General features: G+C 36.9%; 1 protein-coding gene across 3 annotated transcripts in view; it reads left to right on the forward strand.

Annotated features, from left to right (window-relative positions):
* LOC116791106 (uncharacterized oxidoreductase ZK1290.5-like) overlaps nt 1–25,367 on the forward strand; it is a 45,116-nt gene that overhangs the window by 14,165 nt on the left and 5,584 nt on the right. For 2 of the 3 annotated variants that reach the window (XR_004358604.1, XM_032696792.1), the window contains exons 2-6: nt 790–1,038; nt 7,681–7,782; nt 18,065–18,156; nt 23,106–23,288; nt 23,818–23,877. Coding sequence is in view for 1 of the 3 variants with exons in the window: in XM_032696792.1 (XP_032552683.1) it covers nt 790–1,038; nt 7,681–7,782; nt 18,065–18,156; nt 23,106–23,288; nt 23,818–23,877 (686 nt within the window). In the remaining 2 variants the exon portion in view is untranslated. The remainder of the gene's footprint in view (nt 1–789; nt 1,039–7,680; nt 7,783–18,064; nt 18,157–23,105; nt 23,289–23,817; nt 23,878–25,367) is intronic. The other variant, XR_004358605.1, reaches the window with a different exon arrangement.

Here is a 25,367-nt window from a genome sequence, read left to right on the forward strand (position 1 = left end):
AGTGTGTGAGTGAGGGTGAATGGGTGAGGGGCTCACGGCAGGAAAAACAACTAACATCATCTCCTTGCTCTCAACCAGTTCTTTATCTGACAGTCCTCCTGCTGGTTGCTTTTCCTGCTGAGTCTCCTCCTCCTTCCGTCCCCTTGACATGCAAAATACACGTCCAGTGAATACCTACGCAATGACAGTAACAGCACTTTGTTGCTGAAACTCCCTGCATTCTGTAACTCTTGTGTCACATTCCATTGTTTTGATTACTGCTGAGCTTGACATTATGTGAATCGCACCTGCAGTATGGCCTGGTCTGGGATTGTACAATGCAATAATAACTTGAAGCTACCAGGAGTTCAACAGAGTAAAGGTCTCAGGATATGCTTTTCATAAAGTAAATTGTTTTTAAAGTTGTTTGGGTTTTTTTAATATTTTCATCTGTAAATGTTACACTTCTGTGTGAGCATTAAGTGACATATACTAATTTTCCACAATGTGTGTTTTCTCTGGATGATTTTCAGCCCAACTCCTTAAATTACTTCTTTACAGTTAAATGCTGTTGATTTTGATGGAGTTTTTTCTGATCGACATCAACATTCTCCCACTTCATGTATTTTCCCAGCTTAGAGATCTGTCAGTTCACTTTTTTTTTTTTTAACTGTTGGGAAATGAAAATTGAATAAGAAGCATCTGTGACAATATATTTAAAAAAAAAAAGAAGCAAAAATTAAGAGGAATGATAAAATATGTCCCTCATAACTCACTGCTGACAATTCGCTTCTGCTTTTGTTTGTTTAGGTACTTCCCACCAAGGTGGCTATTCCCACAGTGCAGTGGTCCATGCATTACAAAAATGTGGCATTCGTCACATCGACACAGCAAAAAGATACGGCTGTGAATCTCTCCTCCAAAAGGCCATCAAAGAGAGTGACGTGAAGCGAGAGGATCTCTGGATAACTACCAAACTCTGGCATAGTGATTACGGCTATGAAAACACAAAAAAGGCCTGCTTGGAGTCATGTGAAAGACTTGGCGTTGAATATCTTGGTATGAATGTTTACATATAGCTCATTTATTGTGCCTTCCATGTGAGTACTCACAAAGATGAATGAATTCCTGAAAAAATAGATCACAGAAACCAAATTCTTCCTTTATTTACACATTTGCAGGTTTCTTGTTCTGTTTGTTCTCTACAAAGTTCACATGCATACAATTGAGAGCACAGTTTTTTCTTGTTGCAAATGTTTTGAAACAGCCCAAGGTATATTTTGTAAAGGTATATCTCATTGTTAAATTCCTTGAGGAACAACTGCATGAGTTTTATATATTTTGCTAAAAACACCCAAAACATACATAACAAGGATTCATAAACTTTACAATAATATATTGGCAACAGGGTGACAAAAATGCCTGTTTTCTTCTGTGGTCTATTTTCTTTTTCTCGAGGAGTGGGAGTCCTTTCTAAAACTTCATTTGTAGGTCTATTAATTTTGAAATTCAGAATATTGTCTTTGGTTTGGTCTGTCTGATGGAATATACTTTGGGGGAAATGTTAGAAGTATTTACAAGACTTTAGAAAACTGAAACTAAATCTAACTAACACTGATGCAATGAGAAGAAAGTGCATGTAGAGGAAGGTGAATTTAAAGTAATAATCTAAAATAATGACACTGGTGGAGATAATCTTTATGCTGATATTCAAGAAGCAATTGACCTAACCATCAAACATTGCCTTTCAGTGTCCTAAAAACCTTCATTTTGTTTCTTTCCTCACCCTGTCCCCATTTTAGCAATAAACAAACTTTAATGAGGAAGTGAACAACTTTTGTGAAGTATGAATTTTGCTGAATTAGTAACATATAATATTAGTGGCAGCTGTGTGCTATGTTTACTGGCTTTTTTTGCTTGGGTACTTTGCAAGGTGAGCAGGGAAAAGCTCTTATATCTGTTAAAGACCGATACCTGCATGCACATCTTTGGCTTCATTCTTTCTGGAAATGTATTCCTTCACTTCCTCCACAGGTACAGAATAATGCAAAATGAATTAAGATTTCTTTTTGTCTGTCCCGTGCAAATGCAGGTCACTGTAATGAGACTTTCATAAACCAAGTTTCAAGCCTTGACTATCTCCTTTAACTTCAGAAGTAACATTATTCTTTTTCTCTGCTTTCTGCTTGTTATTTTGTGTTTGCTTTCTTTTTTCTTCTGCTTGCTCTGGTAGTGGTGCTGAATGTCGATGAGAGGAAAACTTGACTCACTTCCAAGAAGTCTTTTTCAGTGATTCCTTCCAGTACTGTAAGTTGTTTTTATTTTCTCAGGTAGTAGGCTGATTGAAGTAGGTGCTCACACAAATACTGAGTTTACAATTTGCTGCTAAGCAGAAATACCTGAAAGAAGGAAAAGAATATCTGAGAGCAAGAAATGCACTAATGCTGTCACCATGTGAGTGAGTCCTTGGATTGGCATAAAGAGAACTTCAGTTTGTGAAATGTGTTCAAACCCAAGACTTCTTTTGCTCATATTACTAAGGCAAACTAAGGGAGTATTACAGCTGCCTGTCCAATTTGTCTCCATACTAGATTTGATCCTTTTTTTTATTTTTGTTTCGTTTTTTTAATAACCTCACCCATCTTCCCACCTTGCTTCCACTGATATGGAGATGTCTGAAAGATTTCTAAAACTCTTCCCGAACCACTTAGTCTGCCATAGTGACCTAAATCAATGCAGGCTTCAGCTTGCTTTAACTTGACAGTTTGTGAAGTGTGATGGCTTTGGAAATACTTGACATGCAAGTCACTGATTTGTATATGAGGATGGTGACCACCATGAGAAGGATGGGATGGCAAGTGGAGCAACAGTTTTGGCTACTGGGGTTTAATATCTGTTGTATCAACTCCACAGTTTCTGTTAAGCACAGTGTGATCTGCACTGCTCTGAGAGAGATAAGGCTGAGTTCCATCTTTGGTGCTGTTTATGCTGGGAACTAGACCCTCAGAGGAGGTACAATACCTGGGGTGTTTCACGGGTTCATGGAAAGCATCCTTAGGGAGTCCTGTACCTCCTGTCTGAAAGCACTCAACTGGAAGGTGCTACTGGAAGGATTTTCAAGCAAAATGAGGCAGTACCTTGAAATATGAACCTTTCAAGTTTTTTCAGGAATGCTTAGAGTAAGAGCTTTCTGTTGGAAATTGAGGCTTGTCACAAGTCCAGCAAAAGTAATTAGAATCCAGAAGATTGGTTTGAATATAAGGCTATAAGCTTGTAGAAATAAGGTCAAGATATGTTTTCATTCATACCTGCCTTTTGTGTCCCTCTTCTGCTGACCAGTCTGTACCATAGAGAGGACCTAAAATCCATGGCAAAAAGAGATCTGGTAATAACAGGGCAATTTGTGCCCAAGCTTATTTAGGAAAGTAAATTCTTTAGTTGCAAGCATGTGTTAATGCTGGCAGTTTTTCCGTAAAATAGGAGTGTGAAATAATGATCAGAATAAATCAGAATTTCCTGATTTCGTTCTATGATATTAACCAAATATATGGGAGTTCACAACATTTCTGTAAAGATACATGGTTCTCAAAGAAAACCGAAATATCCTAAATAAAAATCTTTGATGTTAGACCTTTATGTTGTAGGAAAAGTTAGTAATTCAGAAGACTACAGAGAGAAGAAGCTGCAGGAGTCCTGGCAGCTAAATGTTCAGCTCAGCTCTTTGTTCCTGTTCCTGTTAATTTTCTTGAGGATCCTTTATGGATTACACAGTCCATCTATACAGACTGAATTAGAAACCTGGGAAATAATCTCACAGGAGTTAGTAAATCTGTGCATTATCAGTATATAGACTGTCAGCTGTTGAAACAGATGAATTGTTGAAAGCAGTCACAGCTTTTTAAGAGGAAAAGTGCTCCATGTAAAATATGTGTTATGAACCCTTTTCAATAAACACTTTTGAGGCAAATGGTACTAGGAGAGCAGTGTTCCAGGATTTTTATTTGAACTGGTAGATTATATATCCATGATGTGCTGGAAATTTGTATTATTTGTGGGCAGTGGTTGTAATAGATATTCTGCTCCTTGCATTTTCTAAATGTGGTCCTCAACTAGCAGACACAGTAAACCAGTATGAAATGGCAGCAAATCTTACAGGTTTGGCAGTAGCAGAATACATTCCTTGGTATTTGGATCTAACCTCCAGAATAACTTCTTGAATGTGATTTGTGGGTTACGGAATTCATAAACAATTTTATTTTCCTTTTGACTGTTCCAAGTTTGTCCCATTCAGGCAAATCTGACCTATCACAAATCCCCAGCTGGAGCTGGACAAATGCACTCTCAGCATATTCAGTGTAATAGATTAATCACATGGAATGGGTGTATTATCATAATTCATGTTCTGTATTGCTTCAAAACACTTTGGGGGTTTTTTTTCACATTGATCCTTGTTCAGTAGAACAAAACAAAAAAAAATGCAAAAGATTGAATGGGAGAGAAAAACACATCATGTCAATACTAAGTACGGTGACTATTGAGAAAAGGAGGGAAAATAATTGCATTAAGATAGCTGGGAAACATTGAAAAATATTCTTTTGCTTTTAGATGTGATATAAGGTAGGGCTTGTTCTTCAAAACTACATTTGTTTTAGTCAATGTGGACTTTTTTTTCTATTATATTAAGAATTTCAATAGAATTGCAAACTTTATTTCCACAACAACATGCTGTTGGCTTTTAAACGTACTTTCCAGGGCCATTTGAAGTTGATTTGTAGGTGCTGACACCGCTAAGAAGTAATAAGCCATTCTATTTTAAATGTATGTGTGAAAGCAGCACTGTGCCTTGACATTTAAACGAACTTCAGGCCTTCGCTTACCACTGCACCACTGCAACAGCTTGATTTTCTTCAAAGGATGTTTTAAAAAGGTGTTAAGTAAAAAAATTGAATGTTTGGATGGTTTTTTCTTCTTTATCAGGTGCATCCTGATACTGTGAAACATGGTGGATTTTTCAATTTAAGATTATTTTTGAAAAATATATGGTTGGAGGACATCTCAAGGTGTTAATTTAATCTTTCCCATGCTACAAAGCACAACCTCATCATTCTCAACACATAAAAATGTAGCCTATTCTTAAAAACCTTCAGTGATAAAGTTACACGTTTCTTGAGTACTAGAACCTTGAGCTATTTCGATAAATGATTTAAGACTAATTTCTTGCTTCCAAAATGAATTAAAGAGTGTTTGTGTTCTCATAATCCCCCAGGAGGGGAAATATTTTAAGCAAAAGAAAGTGTGTGTGGGTGTAGGGTGTGAATGTGTGTACAAATAAAGATGAAATCATAGACCTGGGTTTGTGCAGGGCTTACTGTTTTTGTTGGCCTGCAGGTATCATGGAAAGTTTTCTAACAGATGCAGTAGAAGAAAGCAGATCCTGGCTGTGCCGGGGTGCTTTACCCATGACTGGCACAAAGACTATTCTGCTCATTATCTATGAGATAAGGGACCTTTGCCCCACATCTTTGGGGAAAACTTCTTGCAGTCCAGAAGGACTCTACTTTGTGATCCAGTAAAAGCTTTCTAGCCCTAAATGCACATATTTCTAAATGTGAAGTGATTTTTATTTCAACAAAAACCCTAAATTAAAATAAACATAGTAGGATGATATAGACATCACGTACCTGGTAACATCACCTTTCTAAAATAAAGGACCAACAGCTAATCATGTTTGCACTGAAGAGGCCTAAGACACTAATACAGGGAAGGCTGATGAGTTGCATTTTTTTTTAAATGTCCAAGACCAGAGATCTTTCAGTTATCAAATCTGTTAAGTCTTTCTTCTGAGAGTGCTTCAGTTTCTTGGACTGAGTACAATGCATCTCTGTATATGGAAATCCATGATGTAGCTATTTCTGTGAGCATTTGCAAACTGTGGTGTCCAGCTGAATAATCAGGCTTTTGGAGAAGTAGCTTTTGGTGAAATTCTGCTGAAGTTTGATTATTTTTGCTAAATGATGTGTTTCTGCATACTTAAGCAGTTCTTACTAGTCTGGTTTGGAGAACATAGCAAGCAGCAATTAAAGATACATAATTCCATTTTTATGTGAGGTTGGCATCAGATACCAGTAACTTACACCTACTTACATGTGACATTTGCTTTATCCAAACAAAAAAGTTTAAATTCAAACATGGCAGTCTCTGTGCAGTAAGTACCACCAATGGCATATAATTTTGGATCAAACTGAACACTTGATATTAGCAGTTCCTAGTGCTAATCCTTGGGTTTACATCTAATGTAGATCAGTGGAAATTTCACTGGCAACAGTGAAGCCATGACTTTTGATCAGAACCTCACCAAATTCTTTATTAGTTCCCAGTATTAGTTTTCAGTTAAATGTCACAGAAATTGGTATTTATTCCAATAGCATGTATTGGTATTTGTTTTTAATAAATACAAGTTGTTTTCTCAGAGCAGTTAGAGAAGAAGTAATTATTTGTGCATTGGTGATGAACAGGACTGCATATGGAATTGGAAGTGGATTTTATGTATATAAGGGCAAAGAATAAGCAACTTTCTCTTTAGATGTGGTGCAAATTCAGATGCTCCACATCATTACATATGAGTGATATTTGCTTCCCTGATCAATTGTATTTAAAAGTCTAATGTGTTATTAATATTGGAAAGTGCAAATTTAGCTTGTGATTTTTGTGATACATACAAAATAATTTTTTTCTTCATACAATTGTAATGTATCTTACTGTACAAAACTCTGTACTGTTCTAAAATTTTTAATCCAAGTAAAGTACTCTTTTTAACAGTGTTGCAATGATGTGCCAAAATTGGAACTGATGTATTATAGAGAATTTCAAGTTACCTTTTCCTCTTAAATCGAGGTTGAATTTGTATTTTTACAGGTGGAAAACTAATATACCAGCCCACTGGTATAGTAATCATTAGTGCAGTCCTTAAATGGGAATAAAAAGAATTATTTTTCTTTTTTTTCCCCACCTTTTTTCGTTATTCACAAAGCAGAGTTTCTGTATTTTCTCAAAGAGGTGCTGTAAATGAATGGTGTAATGTATTCAAAGAACAAAAACCTCTTCTCACTGAAACAAGTTGGAGGTTTTTTTATTTCTTAACTCTGTATTTGAACTGCCAAAAAAGGAATATTATGAAGTACAAAGAAAATGATGTACATCTCAGTCATCTCTTTATTTTCTCTTGCTGTTTTTCATCAGACTAATGTATGCAGCAAAGGCCAAAACCTGTTTGACTGGGATGCCTGCAGTTACCTGTTTAATCTGGAGTTGGAATTCAAATAGAAATGTAATTGTTTTCCAAGTATCTCTTAAATTTCTCCTTCAGAACGTCTAGCAGTGTCTACAAACTTACAGAGGAGTTTATGTCCTGTCATTTTTGCAGTTTAGATAATCTCATTTGAAACTCTGAGTCCAGTACATATACATTTCTCACTTTAATTTATGTGAATTTCTGCTGCCCTTGGTTGTTAATGAGATGTTATAGAATTCATTTATTAAAACTGAATGGATGTGTGCAGTAATGACCATGGAGTAGTATTTGTAACTATTACAGTGATAATGTGTTGGGGCCATTATGGAGGGAAAATGCTCTATCACATGATTTGATATATTTATTTTTTTCACACTTTACTGAGCAGTCTGGGTCTGTTTCTTTTTTAGATCTGTATTTAATGCACTGGCCTGATGCACATGTTCTGGGTAAAAGCAATCGAGAGGTCCGAGCTGAAACCTGGAGAGCGATGGAAGAGCTCTATGAGAAAGGTTTTTCTTGTTACATCACTTATCTCAACAGAAGGAATTATTGTGCACTTTGGGATTTGGGGAAGTCATAGTGAGAGATGTTCAAAGCTTAATTTGAACTGGGTACTCCTATTTCAGTGGAATTTGTGTGTGTAAATTATGAGTCTCTTTGGAAATTGCAGTGTTCCTTGTAAATAATACATGTCAAATTCTGTCCACAACATCAATAATGGTGTGCATACTTTCTTGAGGAAACCTACTGATTGCATTGAAATCTATATACCACTATAGAATGCTTTTGAACACTACAGAACACCTTTGTAGTAACCTCCTCTGTGTTAAGTATAAATCATGCCAAATTTTACTTCTTTTCGATTTTTTTTGATTGTATGATGCCATTTTCCAGTTTATTGTGGTATTTTGTAGTTCCATTTGTGTTTTAGAAAATGGTCAACAAATGAAAATGGCTAGATGAGGAGCAAATACTGAACTGCAGATTCTTTCCTACTAACTTTTGGAAAAAATTTCAAAGAAGGGAGCTATTTGCTCAAGTTGTGATAACTCAGTTTTTGGTGCACTGCAAACTTCAGTTTATGTTCATAGCAATAGGAAGAGTAGACTGTAGATTTAAGAGGAGGATTTTGCTCCTGAAGTATGCAGAATTATTAGAAATGGTGTCATGAGAGAAGATCCGGTCATGCAATTCTTGGCCATGTGAACCACCCTTGTTTACAGCTTCAGAGAAGCTCCACAGCTGGGGAGAAGACTTCTTGGAGTAAGTAGTCTAACACTAACCCAGAGTTACTGAAGTAGTGATTGCAGCAGGAGAGTTGCACAAAGACAATTACAGGCTGTGTGTCACTACCAGCTTTATCAGAGCCATAAACCAACTTCTCCTCTTAAACTTCAACCCTTTGTTTACTTTTGCTCTGCCTCTGGAAACGCAGAAGTAAATTATCTTTGGTATATCTTTTGTTCTTGCTTTTTATATTAAGCGTAAGGGAAGGTGCCAAAAGTGTTTTCTGGTGTGTAAGGCATTACAACATTCAGTTTTTAAAGAAATGCTGCACTGACCTAATACTTCAAAGCATCAATGACTCTTACATCCAAAAATGAATTATTCCACAAGGTATTTCATCCTTCCATTGAGAAGGTTTTTTTCTCAAGAGTACTTAAGGTAGTGCATATCATTTGTGCCTAGATATGGCATCTTAATTTACTGCAAACAGGTTGTATTTTTCACATTCTATTATTATTCCTATCCTATCGGCTTTTTTCTGCTTTTCCATATGTCTTTGTGATCTTTCCTGTCTTGCACAACTCTTTCTTTCTCTATATATCTTCCTGATGGGAAAGACTATGAGTTATTCAGTGGTCTTCTAGTAAGACACTGGAAATACTACTCCTGGCCACGCAAACAGAGGGAAAGTTGCTTTTAATTTTTGTTCCTGTGCATGATAACTCTCTACAGACATTGCGTGTTATATTTATTTTTCCTGAAGTTGCATTTCTTCAACAATTTTGTCAATTTGCATGTTGTTACCCTCAGTCTTTTTCTGAATTTAAGCATTCTGTAGACTCATGATCTGTTTAGCTGAGCATGAGTTTTCCAGCTCTGGTTGTCTAAATTACCTCAGTTAGATCATATACAGGGGAAGGAAAATGTAATAGTCTGGTTGAGTCAAGTGCCTTAAAACATTAACTTCCACACTTTTGCTTTAGGGGATACAGACTCTGGATGTCCTGACCATAAGTATGTGTTACAGAAATGACACACAGACGTTAACCACTCTGGAGTTGGAAATGCAATGATTCCTGAGCAAAATGTTAAATAATTTGTTTGCCTGGTTAACCACTAGGTTTTCCACTGAAGATTAAACACTTGCTGCATATCTTTGTGACTTGCTATGTGTTACGTGAGCAACATGTTAGCCTTAGTATGGACTGAATGTAGGATTTGGTCAAAGTCCTTAATTGAGGAAAAACATAAAATCTTAATTTATTGGGGGAAAAACTTGTAAGTTCTTTACTAAATAGATGAGTTCTTTGTCTTCTCTGAACTTGACACTGGTTCAGGTAGTCACTGGTTCCTGTTTGCAATTCTGTTACTTTTTTTTTTTAAATGTTTATTCTGGAAAAAAAAATTAGTAGAAACTAAACACAGGATTGACAATTTAAACAAGTAATGTGCTTCTACAGTCAATTCACAAAGGTAATGTTGAAGTGATTGAAACCCACTTGCTAGTGGATTTAGCAACTAACTGCATCCACACTTAAGTGCGTCTGAAAGTGCAGAGAATAATGGCTGTTCTCTATAGAAAACAAATTGGTTTGTGTTATGGAACTGATAATACTTTTATGGTACAGAGCTGTCTGCAAGAGACTTATGAGATGGTTAAAAGGTGTCTATGTTGACCTAAGGCTTTGATCTGGCTGAATTTAACAAGATTTTCTTTAATCACTTCTCTATATTCACAGATGGTTTGAGTGCAGATACTTGTAAATCTCATTCTTCAACTTCAATTTAAATCCAGGTTAATATTTATTCTACAAAATTCTACTTACCTGGGGCAAGAAACATTATTTTAAAGTAATGTAAATTATCAATAGTCGATTGTTATTATCAGTTGCCTTAGGAGTAGAGTAAATTAACTGCCAGTACTCAAGACTGTAAAAGTCCTTAATGCAGACTTTTTTTTTCAAAGATTATTTAGATTGGTCACATTGGTCAGAAGTGGACACAAGAAACTGGAAATATGGACAATTTAAAATGAGAACCAGAAGAGTATTTGTTAGTGATCTGGTTACTCTCTCCGGTTGATTATTTGTCATGCTGAAGTTTTGGGCTGCACTCCTTGGATCCATTGTGCTTTGGAAACTAAACAGAACTTGGTTACTGCCCCAAGGATGGAGTCCAAGGAATACACTTGAAAGAAGTTTTCATGTGTTAGCACTCTCACCCTTGTGCTTGAAGCCACTGTTCAATTGCCTAAGGCAACTAAGCAGCAAAACTTTAGGTCCAGAACAATTTCTTGGGCATTTTTTTTGAGATTTTTCACAAGGGAGACTTCCACTGATCAGCCATTGCAACTTCTTTGTATTGAGAATTAGGAATGGGGGAGGAGAATTATTATTTTCTTTACTGGTTTTAGAATTTTAGTAGGTATCTGAAAGTATAGGATAAAGGCAGAGAACTCTAGACATATGTCTTTGTTTAATAGCCTTGCTTGTGTTTTCCTTTAAAGGGTTATGGGATAAACAGCACTTAGGGAAAAAGAAGGAAAAAAATTCTAAAAGTTGGTCAGTGAGACATTTGTGTATAATAACTGGTTATTTCTGTTGTAACAGCTGAAATCAACTAGGATTCTTGTAATATCAGGGCTATGGTTTGAATTTTTGTGGTCTCAAAATTGTCATTTTGGGGAATTATCCTCTCCAATACCTCAGAACAGAGGCCAGGCTCCCTACAGAATCCATTCCAAGATACATACATTGAGTCATATATTCCCTTGACAGCTGCAGCATTCTTGTATAGGCATTTGTGTGCTGGCAGATGAAAGCAATGTGGCAAGCTGCTTTGACATCATGAATAGTCATTATATGTGCTCACTGGTAATTGGTCTGTTCCTAGCAAAGTGACCCTTAACATATGCAGCGTCTTTAATGACCTTGATTCTGGCATTGTGGCTAGCCCATCATCTTGGAAAGCTTTTCATACAAACATGCACATGATTACTCATCTCTCTATCTAAAAATGCTGGGAAGAATGAGGGCTTCCAGCCAGCTTTTGCCTGAAGTTTGCAAGAGTGGTAACGTGGTGGTTGTTCTGGGTTCAGATCCCGCTCAGGCTCGCTGCCGTTTTACTAAGAGTAAAATTGTTTATCTTTTTCATGTTAGCAATGCAGCTTATGCTGAGATGAAATATCCTTACTTGCCTCAGAAATTCCTTAACATGTTAACATATGTTTTTGTTATGATTATGTGCATGATTCAAAGAGAGTCTTATAAAGAGACAGAAATTGTTTAGCCCAATAATTAAAGCCGTGTTACTATGTTCTTGGAAAAAGATTATGTTTTGCTTAATCCCAAGTGAGAGAAGAAATCTAACCAACCTTAATAATATTCTTCTCCTCCTCATTGTTGGGCATAGACGAGTTCAATCATCATCTTTTCTTTCTCCATTTTCTATCCATTCTTAAAGGTATGAGTGAGGTTTCAGTGAACCAAATACAGTTTTTTGGGCAGGTGGCACAGATTTCTAGCACATTGTTTGCTGGATGGCATATTCTGCTCTTATTCTACTGAAAAATTACTTTAAATCTGTACATATATTGTCAAATGATGAACAGCTGACAGTTCAAACTGTTGTGCTGCAGCTCCACAAAATATTCGTCTCGAGAGTGCTTATGTTGCTAGAAATCATATGTGAATGTGTGTCCATAAGTTGCACTAAAGTTCTAATAAGTAAAAGCTAGTAACTAATTTGCCTAGCAACACTTCTTTTTCACATTGTGGATAGTATTCTGTCTGTACAGATGAAGATGTCTCGTGGGCTTGTTATTATCAGAAACACAGTTCAAAGATGTGTTTTCATGGGTTGGAGGTGGTTGCAGTTGGTGAGGATGTTGGTTGCACCACACCCTGTTGATCAGATAAGGCAGCAATAAAGACGTAGGAAAAAAAATCGCTACATTTATTTATGTTAAAGATCATAAAGAAATCTTCATCATTTTCAGTATCTTATTTTAAAAAAAAGAATTACCATAGAAGAAGTCCTTTTGGTGCAGATGTAAAAGTGGGAATTAATCTAAACTTGCATTAATGTCTATGCTCATTTGTTTTGCTCTTTTTTCTTTCTTAATGTTAACTTCATGGGTAATTCTACGTGTAAAAATAAACCCTCAGAGGACATTGTTTCATGATTTATTGCAATGTATGATTTGAGCCTTTTCTACTAGCAAGCAAATCCTTTTTGTCAAAGCTGTAAATAAGCAAGCTAAGCAAGAAGATTTAAAGCAAATGTACACATTTTTGTACCCACACAGAGGTGCCTAGAGGTCCCAGTGTGAACACAAGAACTCTTGTGAAAAAGACAATGTTGAAATACCTGTCAAAGGAAAGGCCTTGTCCAAAAAAACTTTTTGTCTCAATAAATAATGTACATGATTTGAGGAAAAGGCATAATTTATCTGTTTTGCATATGTTGAATTAAAGCCTTAGATTCTTAGCTATTATAAATCAGTATTGCTTTACTGACATCAATTAGGTTGCTGTTATTCATACCAATTGGGAATCATTATCCCCTTTGATATGGAAATTCAAAAAGTATTCCAGTTCAGGAAACTGTACCATTATAGTTACAGAGGGGACACACTGTTTAGAATCTAAGTATGTGCTCTCTTCCAAATTGCTACATAATCCAATAGCCTGTAGGTACGTGACTGAGTTGCTGATAATTTTGATCACATTTTTCACACCATACTGTGTGGTGGCAATATTTGCTTAAAGTATATAGAGATTCATTCTGTACCATGTTGCTTTTTCAGTTTTGATTACCCAGATGTTTATGAGCAATTGCAAAATGTTCTAGATATAAGAATGTATCTTCAGCCTCTTTTTAAACCTGTGTTCTCTTCACGGCGTGATTTTACATGCTTAAACTGCAGTAAGAGAATGGAAAATCTGTAAGAATTGCTATTTGTCTGGTTGTTTTCAAAACTGAATCCTTTTTGGTGGATTTTTTTTAATCTGTTCTGGTTTTTAATGTAACTAGAATAAAAATATGTCAATGTAACTAAGATAGTGTTGCACTGAAGTAGTCAGAATGAGCAGCCAGGGTCAGAGGCAGCATATATTAAGCCAGTATTGCTGCATTATCCTATTGAGTTAGCCATTTAACAGTTGTGTACACTGAATGTTTGTAATGAGTTTTCAGTCACAGAAATTGATAATTTGACTTCTATTCATGCCTCCTCTCCTGTTGTCCTCACAGTCTACCATGGTTCACAGATGATATATAGCAAGAGTAATGATCATAGAATTGTAGAAGCAGAAAAGTAATTTTAAGACAGATAAGCACCTATACTGTGGTAATGAATAGGCTAAAAAGAAATCCTTTGGGGGAGGAGATATGGCTTCTGTGTTTTCAGTTTTGCCACAGTCTTCCTGTGTCTCAGACAGGACACTTCGCCTTTTGGAGTCTGTGTGTTTTAGCCTGTGAAATGGGAACAAGTGTTACTTCATAGATTTAGAAGTTAATTCCTTATGGATTGTGTCTAAGCATAGTCTGCTTTATTTATCAAGGCTTTGGCTTTCAGTCTGCATGTGGGGCACACTCAGCCCACAGCTCTGATTTAGGAAATTGTGCTGAAATCAAATCTTGTATGGTTTCTATGGTTAATGTGATTTAGCCCCAGAGAAGTTCTTAGCATGCATATCAGAGAGAATGTGGACCTTTCTAACCTGTGTAACCCTCGTTAATAAAGTTACAGTTACTGTTGTTGACCTTTTGTGAAAAGTAGATCCATTTGTGTTTTTATTCTGTGGCCTGAATAGAAGATAAAACAGAATGGGCACTGTTCGCTGGACGTGGGAATTCTTCCTTGCTCTGACTCATGTAGAGCAGCAGGGAGGGGGAGGAAAACGGGCTCCACAAACCTGGTATCCAGTTTTGTAATTTAAAAAACCTTTTTGATCTGAACTTTGTACATTTCATATTTCAGAGAGTATTTAGAAGTCTGATAAAAGTCTGTAGTAGTGCTGGAGAAAGATAAGGCTCACTATTGTACTAAAACAGCGCTGTGGTGCCAAGGCACTAAACTTATGCTTTTTTGTTGGAGTGACTGTCAAACTTTGTATAACTTGGTATTATACAGATTAAAGGAAAAGATACCCAATCATTCTCTAGATTGCCAGAAAAAATACTTTAGGCTTAGTATGCAGCTATATTGCAAACCAGTGCTTCATAGCAGCTGGGAGAAATACAGCGTGGTGAAATTACCAGTGGGGTGGAGGCCAAGATTTTTTTGTGTAGAATAGAAAAAAGATCCTTACTTTTTTCCCATTATATTCAGTCATTATCCTGCCAATATGTTTTCTGATGTGTCTTGCGGAATTTCATGATAGGGTTTCAAAGCTGGATGAAATTTTCTGTTCCACCATTGTGGTCAGTTTTTAGCATGCATAAAAGAAGCAGCATTGCCAAGTTTTTCTTCAAGCCTATGAAGTCAGAGTCACAAGGAGTAGGACAAAGCCTCAGAGCTAATGGGGAATTGCAAACTCTTTGTTTATTGCACCTGGCACTTTCTCAAAATCTGCTTCGTAGGGGCCAGACCGCTCATTTCCTCAAGCAGATAAGGAGGATGCTTTCTCTCCCTGAGTCAAAGCTCTGTGACTTTGTAAATAAGTCAGGATAAATGTATATTTTAAGGGTACTTTCTAGAGGGATTGTAGCTAGCACATTGCAAACTTTTATCTTGGAAAGCCTGAACTCCAGGACTAGTTAAACTGAATAAATCAAAAAAAACTATAGACTTAAACACCACATGCTGTCATAACAGCATGAATTGTGTCTGAATTGTCTGAAATGAGATTTTTAAGCATACTAAACAGGTATTAAAAAACCCCAAATGCCTGCCCCCCTCCTCAAGAGCATTTTAGTGGTTTTGAGACCCATGGGAGAAACCAGGGAACTTACCTGTTTGAGCTCTGTGAGGAAATGTGCACCCCCCACACCCCTCCAGGTTATTTCAAGGCAGTAAGTTGGGACACTTTTACACAAGTTTCTCAATATGTAGTTTTTTTATTTCTACTATTGATGTGATTTCATGGATCTCGTTTGATACACGTAGTCACAAGCGTTGGTCTGTCAGATAAGACCCAGCAGTGAACCAGACCTTCATTTTCTTGCCTATCTTTTTTTTAAATCTTCATTCTTAGGAACTAATCCAGCAGATGTAAATGTGGAAATAATTCTGTGTAATCTTCTGCTTTAAGACAGTCGTTCTGAGATTTGGACAATGCTGAGCAACTGTGTTAATCTTCCTTCAGGCAAATGGAAGCAATTCTCTGTAGAGTAGAGATTGATTGATTGTTGAAATTTAAGCTCTATTTTTCAGAAAATTCCAGTATTTTCAATTCATGTTTCCACCATGCATTAAAATAAGAGTTTTTAATACAGTTACCCTGTGCAATTGTTTTAATTATTTTATATTGTAATTTAATGCAAAAGTCAAAACACTTTAACTTTTATGTATTAGACTATAACTAAAACCAAAACAATGGCATTTAAACAAAGGGTTCTAACTTTACCAAAACTAAATATGAGTACTTAATGACAGTCAAATGTTTTAAGCATATTACCCTAAAAAAAAAGTTTTAAGAAAATGCTGGTTCTGCAAAAACATTGAATATCTAATTATTGTTTCTCTGTTTTATGCAAAAATGTTTACTTTCTTGGCAGTTTTGAATTCAGCTTTGTGCAACATCACTGTAAACACATGAATGCTGTAATACTGATTTTAGTAGGAATGGCTCGGATGGCTTTTAACACAAAACATAAGTAACCTGAAATTTCTTGATGGGAAATCTAACACGATGCAACAGACTTCAAAGTCTCCAATGAGAAACATGCTAGAAGCAAAACATCTCAGAGCATACTGTAGGGGGAAAAGAATGGAAGCTTTTTGTGCAAATGTACAGGTTTGATAAGCCTTTTCATATTCATTGTCTGTGATTGAATTTTGTTTTATTTCAGCCTGAAATGAAAGCTTTATTCTTCAAGGGCAATAATGACATGGTTTTTGTAACTCCTTGGCTTTCAACAATAGCGTATAATATTTTGGTTCACCATTGTGTTAAAACTGTGTTTTTCTAACTGCTGTGGCATAATGATTTATTAATGTTGACACTCAAGGGTTGTTTGTCAAAAGCTAAGGTTTTGCTCCTTCTGGCAGATTACATACGAATTATGCAAATCACTGTAGTGCAGATTTTAACCTAATTATGTTATACATCTTGAACAATGATAATTTCTGTAAGGGAAAGATGTCTAGCGCTTTAGTTGCTAATGCATTTTTTCTTCTTTTGGTATTCTACAAAAGAAGCCACATTAAAAAGTGATAGTATGTGTTATAACAGGTTTTGCTGCTGTGCAGGTTATCTGCTTATGCTGCTAAAGTATATGAAAGCTTATTATAAGAATTAGTAGTAAACTGTGGTTTCACTTACAGAATTTGCTAGAGGACTAGAGAAATTTAATTTCTTTCTTTGTGTGTAGATGCACACATGCCTATACATTTTATAGAATTGGCCAGCTCAAATAACTACTGGATTAACAACAGCGATCAGAGTTCTGCGTTCACACACCTTGAGACAGGCTTGCCATCTGTGGAATTACAGACTGAAGTGCAGATCAAGTCAATCCAGACAAAGTTCACCTACTGAAGAAGTTAGTCCGAGTTGTGGTCCACACAATCCACAGCCCAAGGAGACCCCTACTAGCCTAGCTTCCCTACCAGCACAGAATAAGGACCAGACTGTGCCAAACAAGTCAAGGTTGAGGTGTGTATGTGGCAGGCCAAGACTGGGAGTTGTCCTTTATCATATCTGAGGTTTGAAGAAAGATATCTGATTTCAGGACTGTCAGCTCCTAATTTATACACATGCATGCACACTTAAGGCTTATTTTAAAAAATAACCTTCATGTCACCTAGGTCCCATTTAACTTTATTTGCATGTCAACAGGAGCTGAGAAATCTAACTACATTTTTAAGCTTCGTGGTTCTTGTTAGACACTGCTCATTTAATTGAAGATTTTGCACCGAGTTTTACGTAACATCTCTCAGTGATCCAGTAGAAGTATGAGCAATGTGACATAGTTCATTTGGGCTGCGTGTCCTTGTGTTGTATTGCTCACACCTTATTAGTCTTCAGCAAATGTTCCACTTTTCTTTAGTTTTGGCAAGCTGCTCGGAACACCATTTCCTTCTTTTCATTCTGGTGGAGTCCGATTGTTCTTTGCTTATACTACATCAGCCTTTCCCAGAATTTAGCCTGGAGTTTTTATACACTGGGGAGTTTCCAGTGTGTTTAGATTTCCTAATGTGACTGTGACAGAACCATGCTTTCAGATAATACTGTCAAACTAGATTTTGGTGCTGTTTTTCTGTGTTTCTTTGCAGTATTTTGCTCTGCAGAAATGATGTGAGCAATCATTTCGTCTCTTGAAAGTGATATTTTTCAAATCATCCTCCCAAACAGTTAAGATTGTCCCAAAACTTTTTCTTGTTCTGTTTTTCATTAGGTTTGTGTAAATCAATTGGCGTAAGCAACTTTCTTATCAGCCATCTTGAGCAACTAAAGGAAGACTGTGTCATTACTCCACATGTTAATCAGGTGAGTGGATAAATGTATTTAAAGTATCTGAGTTTGGGTTTTTACTTTGTTTTTTTGGTGAACCTCCCCACCCCTGTGTCTGAAAGGCTACACCCAAACTAGCTTTAGTCATACAATTTCTCCTTTTTTTAGTATGTACATACTGAAAACCATTCAGGAAGCTGACCTGAAGGGGAGGGAAGTCCTTCCTCCTATTTTCCACCCCAGTTTCTCCCAGGCTACTTGTTTGTGTCTGGTTTTACGACACAAACAAATAATCCCTGCGGCAGTTTTTGATGATAAAACAGTCAAGAAATAAAATTCGAGGAGCACTGAACATGTAGCATCTCTAGAGAGAGCAGGATTTTGGAAAGCCTGTGTTCAAATGCTTTTGTACTTCCTCTAAGCAACACTGAAAGCCTCAGGTAATTACATATCCATGCAAGGCTGCTGTTTCCCTTGCTCCCCCCTTATTTCCTATTTCAAGATCACATTAAATTCAGTGAACTCCTTGTCTAGGCAGGTGCTGTGACAGCCCTGGCAAAATTTTTTTTGCTGCCCTAGGCAGATATAAAACGGCCACCTACATACCGGCACACTGCCAGGGCACTTGACAACTCTTCCCTTGTTGCAGGTTTCTGCCTCCAGCTGTGCTGGAAGTTCATGCTCCCATTGCTACCATCTCCTGCCAGAGAAAGTGTGCTTGTGCTAACATGGACGTGGGAACTGGAATGGATGGAGTACAGGCACACACTTTTCCCTTTGTACAGGTGGTCAGGATTTCTGGCAGCTGTTTGTGGTTTAATGTCTTTAACAGCCATACAAAGGTTGCTCAGTGTGACCGTCAGAACCAAGCAGCTCTGATTTTAGCTATCCGCTAGACGAAAGGTTACTAAGGGACAACTGTGAGTAATGTTAAATTAGCATAAACTCATATAAAATAGTTAAATTCAGTTACTCAAAATAAGCCATTGAAATATGTGTTAAGATGAGCAGGCTGATGACTGTTTAAGAATTAGTGAGTTTTCCAAGGTTCAAGAAATGTGCATCTACAAAGTCTTGCTAGAATTTGGCACAAGCTGTTACTGCCTGTTAAATGAGAGGAGTTGTTCAGTGTCCTACTAAATCACTGCAAAGAAAAAAAGTGTTTTCTTGAATTTGTTTTGAAATTTCCTCTTACTCACAATGTCCAAATGTTACCAGTCTTGCTGTGTCAGTAGTATTCATGGAGACAAGTTGTTTCTTGGTCCTATTTGACAGAATTCTTTTTCTGTGGCTGAAAAAAAGGAGACAGAGTTGAGGTGGTGGTGATACTGGGGGGTGGGAGAGTTATTTCTTTAAGGTGATGCACAGCAATGTTCTGAATTTAATACAACAACCACCAATGAAATACCCATGCCACTGCAAAGTGCTCCACTTTGAACAGTTTTGTTATAGCATTAATTTACACCTTTTAGATTTATGGAAATCTTATAAACCATGCTTCAGGTTATCCTCAGAGTATTTATTCTGTTTCTTGCTTAGTGTTGGAGAGTTATTGAGTCTGATGGTGAGATTACTTAAGCACCATCAAATAACTAATGAATTCCTAAATTCAAATTGGAACTGGAAATACTGTATTGAGTTCCTATTTCACTTTCCACAGTTTATAATACAAATTTTTTGCTATATTTATGCATAAAATAGTGTGCTCCTTCAATGGACTTATTTCTAAATACAAAACATTTGCAAATAATCACTGTATGCAAAGTCTAAATATGTAAAAAAAGCAACTGGAAGAAAATCACTTCCCTTTTAGAATTTAGGGTGTTCTTACAATTCCAACAGTTCTTATGATGCTAAAATTGAAAGTTGTTTTTTCTGTGAAGAGGAGGAAGTAGGAAGGCAGGAGAAGTAAGCAACATGTCTGTTTTACAAACCAAGTGTTAAGTACTGCTTTCTTCTCAGTTCCTGGAAAAAGAAACCTGATATCATTATGGCTTTTGAAGAAGTAGGAAAGGCCTGTCTTTTCAAGAAGATAGTATTATTAAGGTAATTACTAAGCAAGCACCTTTTAAAATTACAATATATTATTGAAAGTACTGCTCAAAGAAATCTTTGAAGTCTCTTTGAAGACTCATGGGCCTGTCACTCATAAGGGGAAAAAATACGTTTATAAGTATTTAATTAATATATATGTTTCATTTAATAAAGTGATACACTGAAAGCAAATATAAACTGTCCCTCTCTAAATTCCATGTAGAAATGCTCATCATATTTTTTTCACTCTTAGAGAGGTGCTTATTACTGTGTAATACTTCAGAGAGATTTAGCAATGTCATTGATATTGCCATTAATATTGAGCTCTATTGTGTAAATTTGTACAAGGTAGAAATGTATTTAAGGCATTAGGAAACAACGCCTTTGTACATAAACTCACCTGAACTGTTCCTCTATAGAGAAAATATTTATAGGCTTGTATTTCAGTTTTATAAAGAGAAATAATTGTAAGACTCAGCATTCCCACTGAGAAAATTACTGGATTCCAGATGCAGGGAAACCTTACCAGGTGAAAAGGATCCACAGCAGGGTGGAAAGAGTAAGGCTTTTGTGTACCATCATCCAAGGTATGACTTCCTAGGGCCATGTGTCAGGATTGTTATTAGACTCAGCTTTTCCCCATTTTGCTATGACTTGGAAAAAAACAGCACTTCAGTTAGAGGTCCCCTGTGGGCCCTCTGACCAAGTAGCAGCTGTGAAAAGTTCTGTAATGTGAACTGCAAACTGTTTTATTAAAAAAATGCCAGTTTTTACACAGAAATCACTCAGGGTAGAGTGCCAGAAAAGATCAAGATCTTCCTCTACCACCGTGTGATGGACAGCCCTTGCCTCAGAAAAGCCTGGTGACTAAAATGGCAAGGGTGGGGCAAGGCAGGAGTAGGAATTATTACTTTGAGGGGAAGCACATGCTGGCCACTCACCTTAAGCCTCTTGTAGCTCAGGATCCTAGTCCCTTGCATTCAGGTGCTACTAGGACCTTCCAGAATGTTTTCAGGAAAAAAAATTCAAAAGTGCTTATTTTATTGTATGCGTTTGATTATTTTAGTAATATATTTAAGAAGGAAAATGCTTGCTGCTACTAACACAGAACTGCTTGTGCCAAAACTCATTTCACGAAATATGGGAGACTCCTGGTTCAGTGAAAGGCAGAAAGTATAATCTTCCCAGGTGGGAAGTAGTTGTTGCTGTGTATTCTGCTTGTGAAGGAGGCAGGGGACATCTCAGCATGCTGTTCTTGCTTTAAACATGTCTGGTGTAGCCTGGAACTGTGCTGCCTAGAATCTTACTAGACCAGCAGATAAATCCTGCTTACAGTTGTGTTAGTAATAAATGCCAAGTAAGTCATATGATGCCATAGGGGCACTGCAGATTTTTCAGCATTTGATCATAAATACATTCTTCTTTATTTAATATTTTCTAAGCCACAATATTTGCTATACTTAATGTAAAGAACGTCTGCTAAAATGGCTTATTATTATTATTGTAACAGTCAAGTAGTACACCCTGCTTGCTCTTTCGTTTCTCCCCTCATAGTTTTGCGTAAATACAATGAGAATATTTTGTAGTCAGCTCAGGTGCAAAGAAGTGAATAATCATATGACCTAAACACTGCTCTTACACGTATAAACATGAAATACAAAGGGTACTCAAAGGTCAAGAAACATCAAAGGTTGAAGACATGGATGTCTGCTGCTTGAACCTTGTTCCCGAGTCCACCTAGTAATTTAGATCATAGCGGCTCTAGGCTGACTCAGCCCAGCCTTCCAGGGGCACAGTTTTTTCTTAGCACATGTTGAATGACTGCCAGCCTATTGTTCTGACTATTGTTGTCTGCAAAGACAACATGTACTAAAGATGAGAAACAGGAAATGTTCATTTTTCCTTTTTGTGGCAGAAGAAATTTTCCAGATTCCATGTGTTGAGGTAATTGTTCAGAAGAGTATTTTTCCTCAAAATGCATAAGAGTTCGATCCCTGGAACAATGGTGATGACCAGTCACAAAAATACATAACATGATTATGTATTTTGTAAAAGGAAACACTCCCCATTTTCATCTGAATGCAGAGGAAGGTATACTTCTTAGAATGTGTAAACTGTGAGATACTTATTTAAATAACATATTAAGGAATATTACAGAGGTTCTCTTTTGGGTTTAGCTACATGCCAGAATATGTGGCTCCTCTGAGATCCTTACTTTCCAATAACTTCTGTTTCCTTTCGCTCCCAACAACTGTGTCTTTGTAGCTTGTTACTTTTCCTCTTCTGACTGGCTCCTGGCAATTTGTGACCTACCTTCCTACAAAGGGACCCCTTCACACTTCATTCCCCAGCAAACTTGCTTCCCTGCATACACTTACGGTGACAGTGCACACAGAATACAGCATTTTCCATGTACAATCCAAGCCAACCAGTCAGGCCCTCATCCTAAGCAAATTGTTCTGGTTGGTCTCTTGCAGACCCAGTCCCTGCTCAGCCCCCTCCCCTTGCCTGTGCAACTCAAAGATGATTAGTAAAGAAACAGGAAAGGACGTAGATTTGGGGAAGAGAAGGTAGTCTCAAAGCACCAATAAAAATGACCTGACCGTGACTTCCACTGTGCATTGGCATGTATTTCTCAAACACAGATCAGAACAATAGTGGAAGTCCAACTGCAAGTCAGGCAGACAACTGCTCCTTGCACCTTGCTTCAGAGGGAAACATAAAATACACAGTAAACTGCTGTGCCAATTACAGGCAAAATACTTGTTGATTTATATACTTCATGTGTCTTCTAAAACTGATAATTTACATCTACTTCCCAGAAACAGTGATTTCACTCAATGCTGTATTTTTAAAACAAGAAAGAAAAAAATATTTTCATTTATCAGTGATGTTTTCTACAAAATGTACTCTCAAGGTTTTTACTAGAAGTTTATTTCTGTTTATCTAAGGTTGAATACCACCCTTTCCAAAGACCTCAGGAGCTGGTTGATTATTGTAAGAGCCGAGATATTGTCTTTGAAGGCTACTGTCCTTTGGCCAAAGGGGAAGCACTAACTCATCCTACTGTCATTCAGATGGCAAAGAAGTATGGCAGAACTCCAGCACAGATTTGCATACGCTGGAGTATACAGGTAATGGAGGGTGGTAATAAAAATGTGTCTCCTTTCTCAGGAAAAAAATGCAAATAGTTTGGGTTTTGTGCATCAAACCAGAATTTTTACAGACAGTATTTCTGCCTTCCGTATGTTGATACTGTGTGAACTAACTACTGTACTGGAAATTTGGAATGTCATAGGCAAATCATGCCAGTATTTTAAATATGCAAAGAATCTGATTCTAGAGAATAAGTACTAATAAGAGATGTTTTCAAAGTAAGTGTTACAAGCACTATCAGGCATCATTCCATTTCTGTCACTCAACACGAAGTACTAAGGAATGAAATATTGTGTTAAATTGACATAAACCTCATGATCTATGTTGGAAATTAATGCAGTGTATATAACTGCAGTTGCAAATGGCATATAGAAATGTCAATGTCCCCAGAAAAATGAAATTAAAACCTCAGAAGACATGAGGAATGTCTTGTGAAATGTTTTGAAGAGAGATCATTTTCTTCAAAACTGTGTACATTTTAATGATAAGAAGCATTATGTTTTCCAGAATGGGATTGTCACTATTCCAAAGTCAACAAAAGCTGAAAGGATAGAGGAAAACTGCAAGGTAAGATTTGGTTATGCACTCAAGTCTGACTTACATCCAAATAACAGTTTTTAATACTTTGGCTTGACTTCCCATTTTCCTATGCCAGTTTTATACTGGAGTAACTCAGTTAAAGTTGGCAAATGATGGTATCATAAAATTACTGCAACGTAGTAGAAAACTATAACTTACAAATATCCGAAATCAACCAGAGAGTTAATTGCTTTGTATAAAGAAAAATACATAGAAGACCTTTTGTAGTTGGTTTTTATTATTAATATTTTTATTTATGACTTTGCTGGTTGTAGAACATCCTACTCTGGTTATGGTTCGGTCCTTTTTGTGATAGGTACACATGTCATGTGCATAACACTATGTGAAAGCTGTAAAACTCACTTAGGGTTATCTCTCTGAGGTGGAGACCTTCCAAGGAAATCGCAGTCTTGCCAGAGCTGACTCTTCCCCTGTCTTCTTCCTTCTACCCAACATGCAGAAAAAGTCCCAGCATGAAGGGGATGGACAAAGAAAAGAGGGCACAAATGAGAATTGTGGCAGCATGATTCCTCCCCCACAGCCTTGTTTTAATTTCCTTTTCATATCAAATGGTTTTAATTCATTACTTGATTTTTCTCTCTGTTTCTCTAATCTGAAAGTGTGCTTTCTTTGGGGGAGGTGAAACCACAACAACCTTATTGTTACTTCCAAAAATATCATTGGGGTATGCACTGTTTAGCAAATCAGGCGGAAACTTTGCAAGACAGGAAACTTCTGTCTCCTATTTTTATCACTGTGTGTGTGTGTAGGTGCAAACGTATACATTTAATGAGGATTTCTGCTGGTGACCATGCCTGTTTATATAGCTCCTGCCTTGATTATTTATTCTGACATGCACACAGCCTTCTGTGGTACAAGCACAGCTGCTTGTGGTACTGTAGTGTGAACCAGATCAGAGAACAAAACCAGGTTAAAAATCCTTCCTTATTCTTTTTATTTTCCCCAACGATATCTTAAATCTAGATTAATTTTATTTCTTATAGAGTTTACTCTGTGGCACCACTAATTAATTTCACACAACTGAGGGAATGTGTTGAAGCAGAACTTAAAACACTTAAGATGGAGAGGAGGAGGGAAATGGCACAGTTATCGAGTGTTGTTTATCACATTTGCTTTCTTTTCCCCATGCCAGTGTGTTGGCCTGAGTCTCTACCACTTCTAGTCAAGTTGGTGAAAGTACAGTTCTCATTTAAGCCTCAGTATGTAATATATAGGTTAGTCTAGTTGTGTGACAGGTCCCTGGTTTAGGTTTAAAAGGCTGAAGTGAGCACTGAGATTTGACTACAAGGGTCATTCCAGCAGACAGCGATTGCTGGATAATGCGGGATGGGAGGAGCTCATTTGGCAGCAGTTCAGGACCCACAGGATCTTTTTACTGAACATGGAGGAGCTCTGACAAAGACAACAGAAGTAACTTTCTGATGATAATGTCTGAATAAGACATCTGCTAAGAAACC

This window comes from Chiroxiphia lanceolata, chromosome 9, assembly GCF_009829145.1.
Source record: "Chiroxiphia lanceolata isolate bChiLan1 chromosome 9, bChiLan1.pri, whole genome shotgun sequence".
Taxonomy (NCBI): domain Eukaryota; kingdom Metazoa; phylum Chordata; class Aves; order Passeriformes; family Pipridae; genus Chiroxiphia; species Chiroxiphia lanceolata.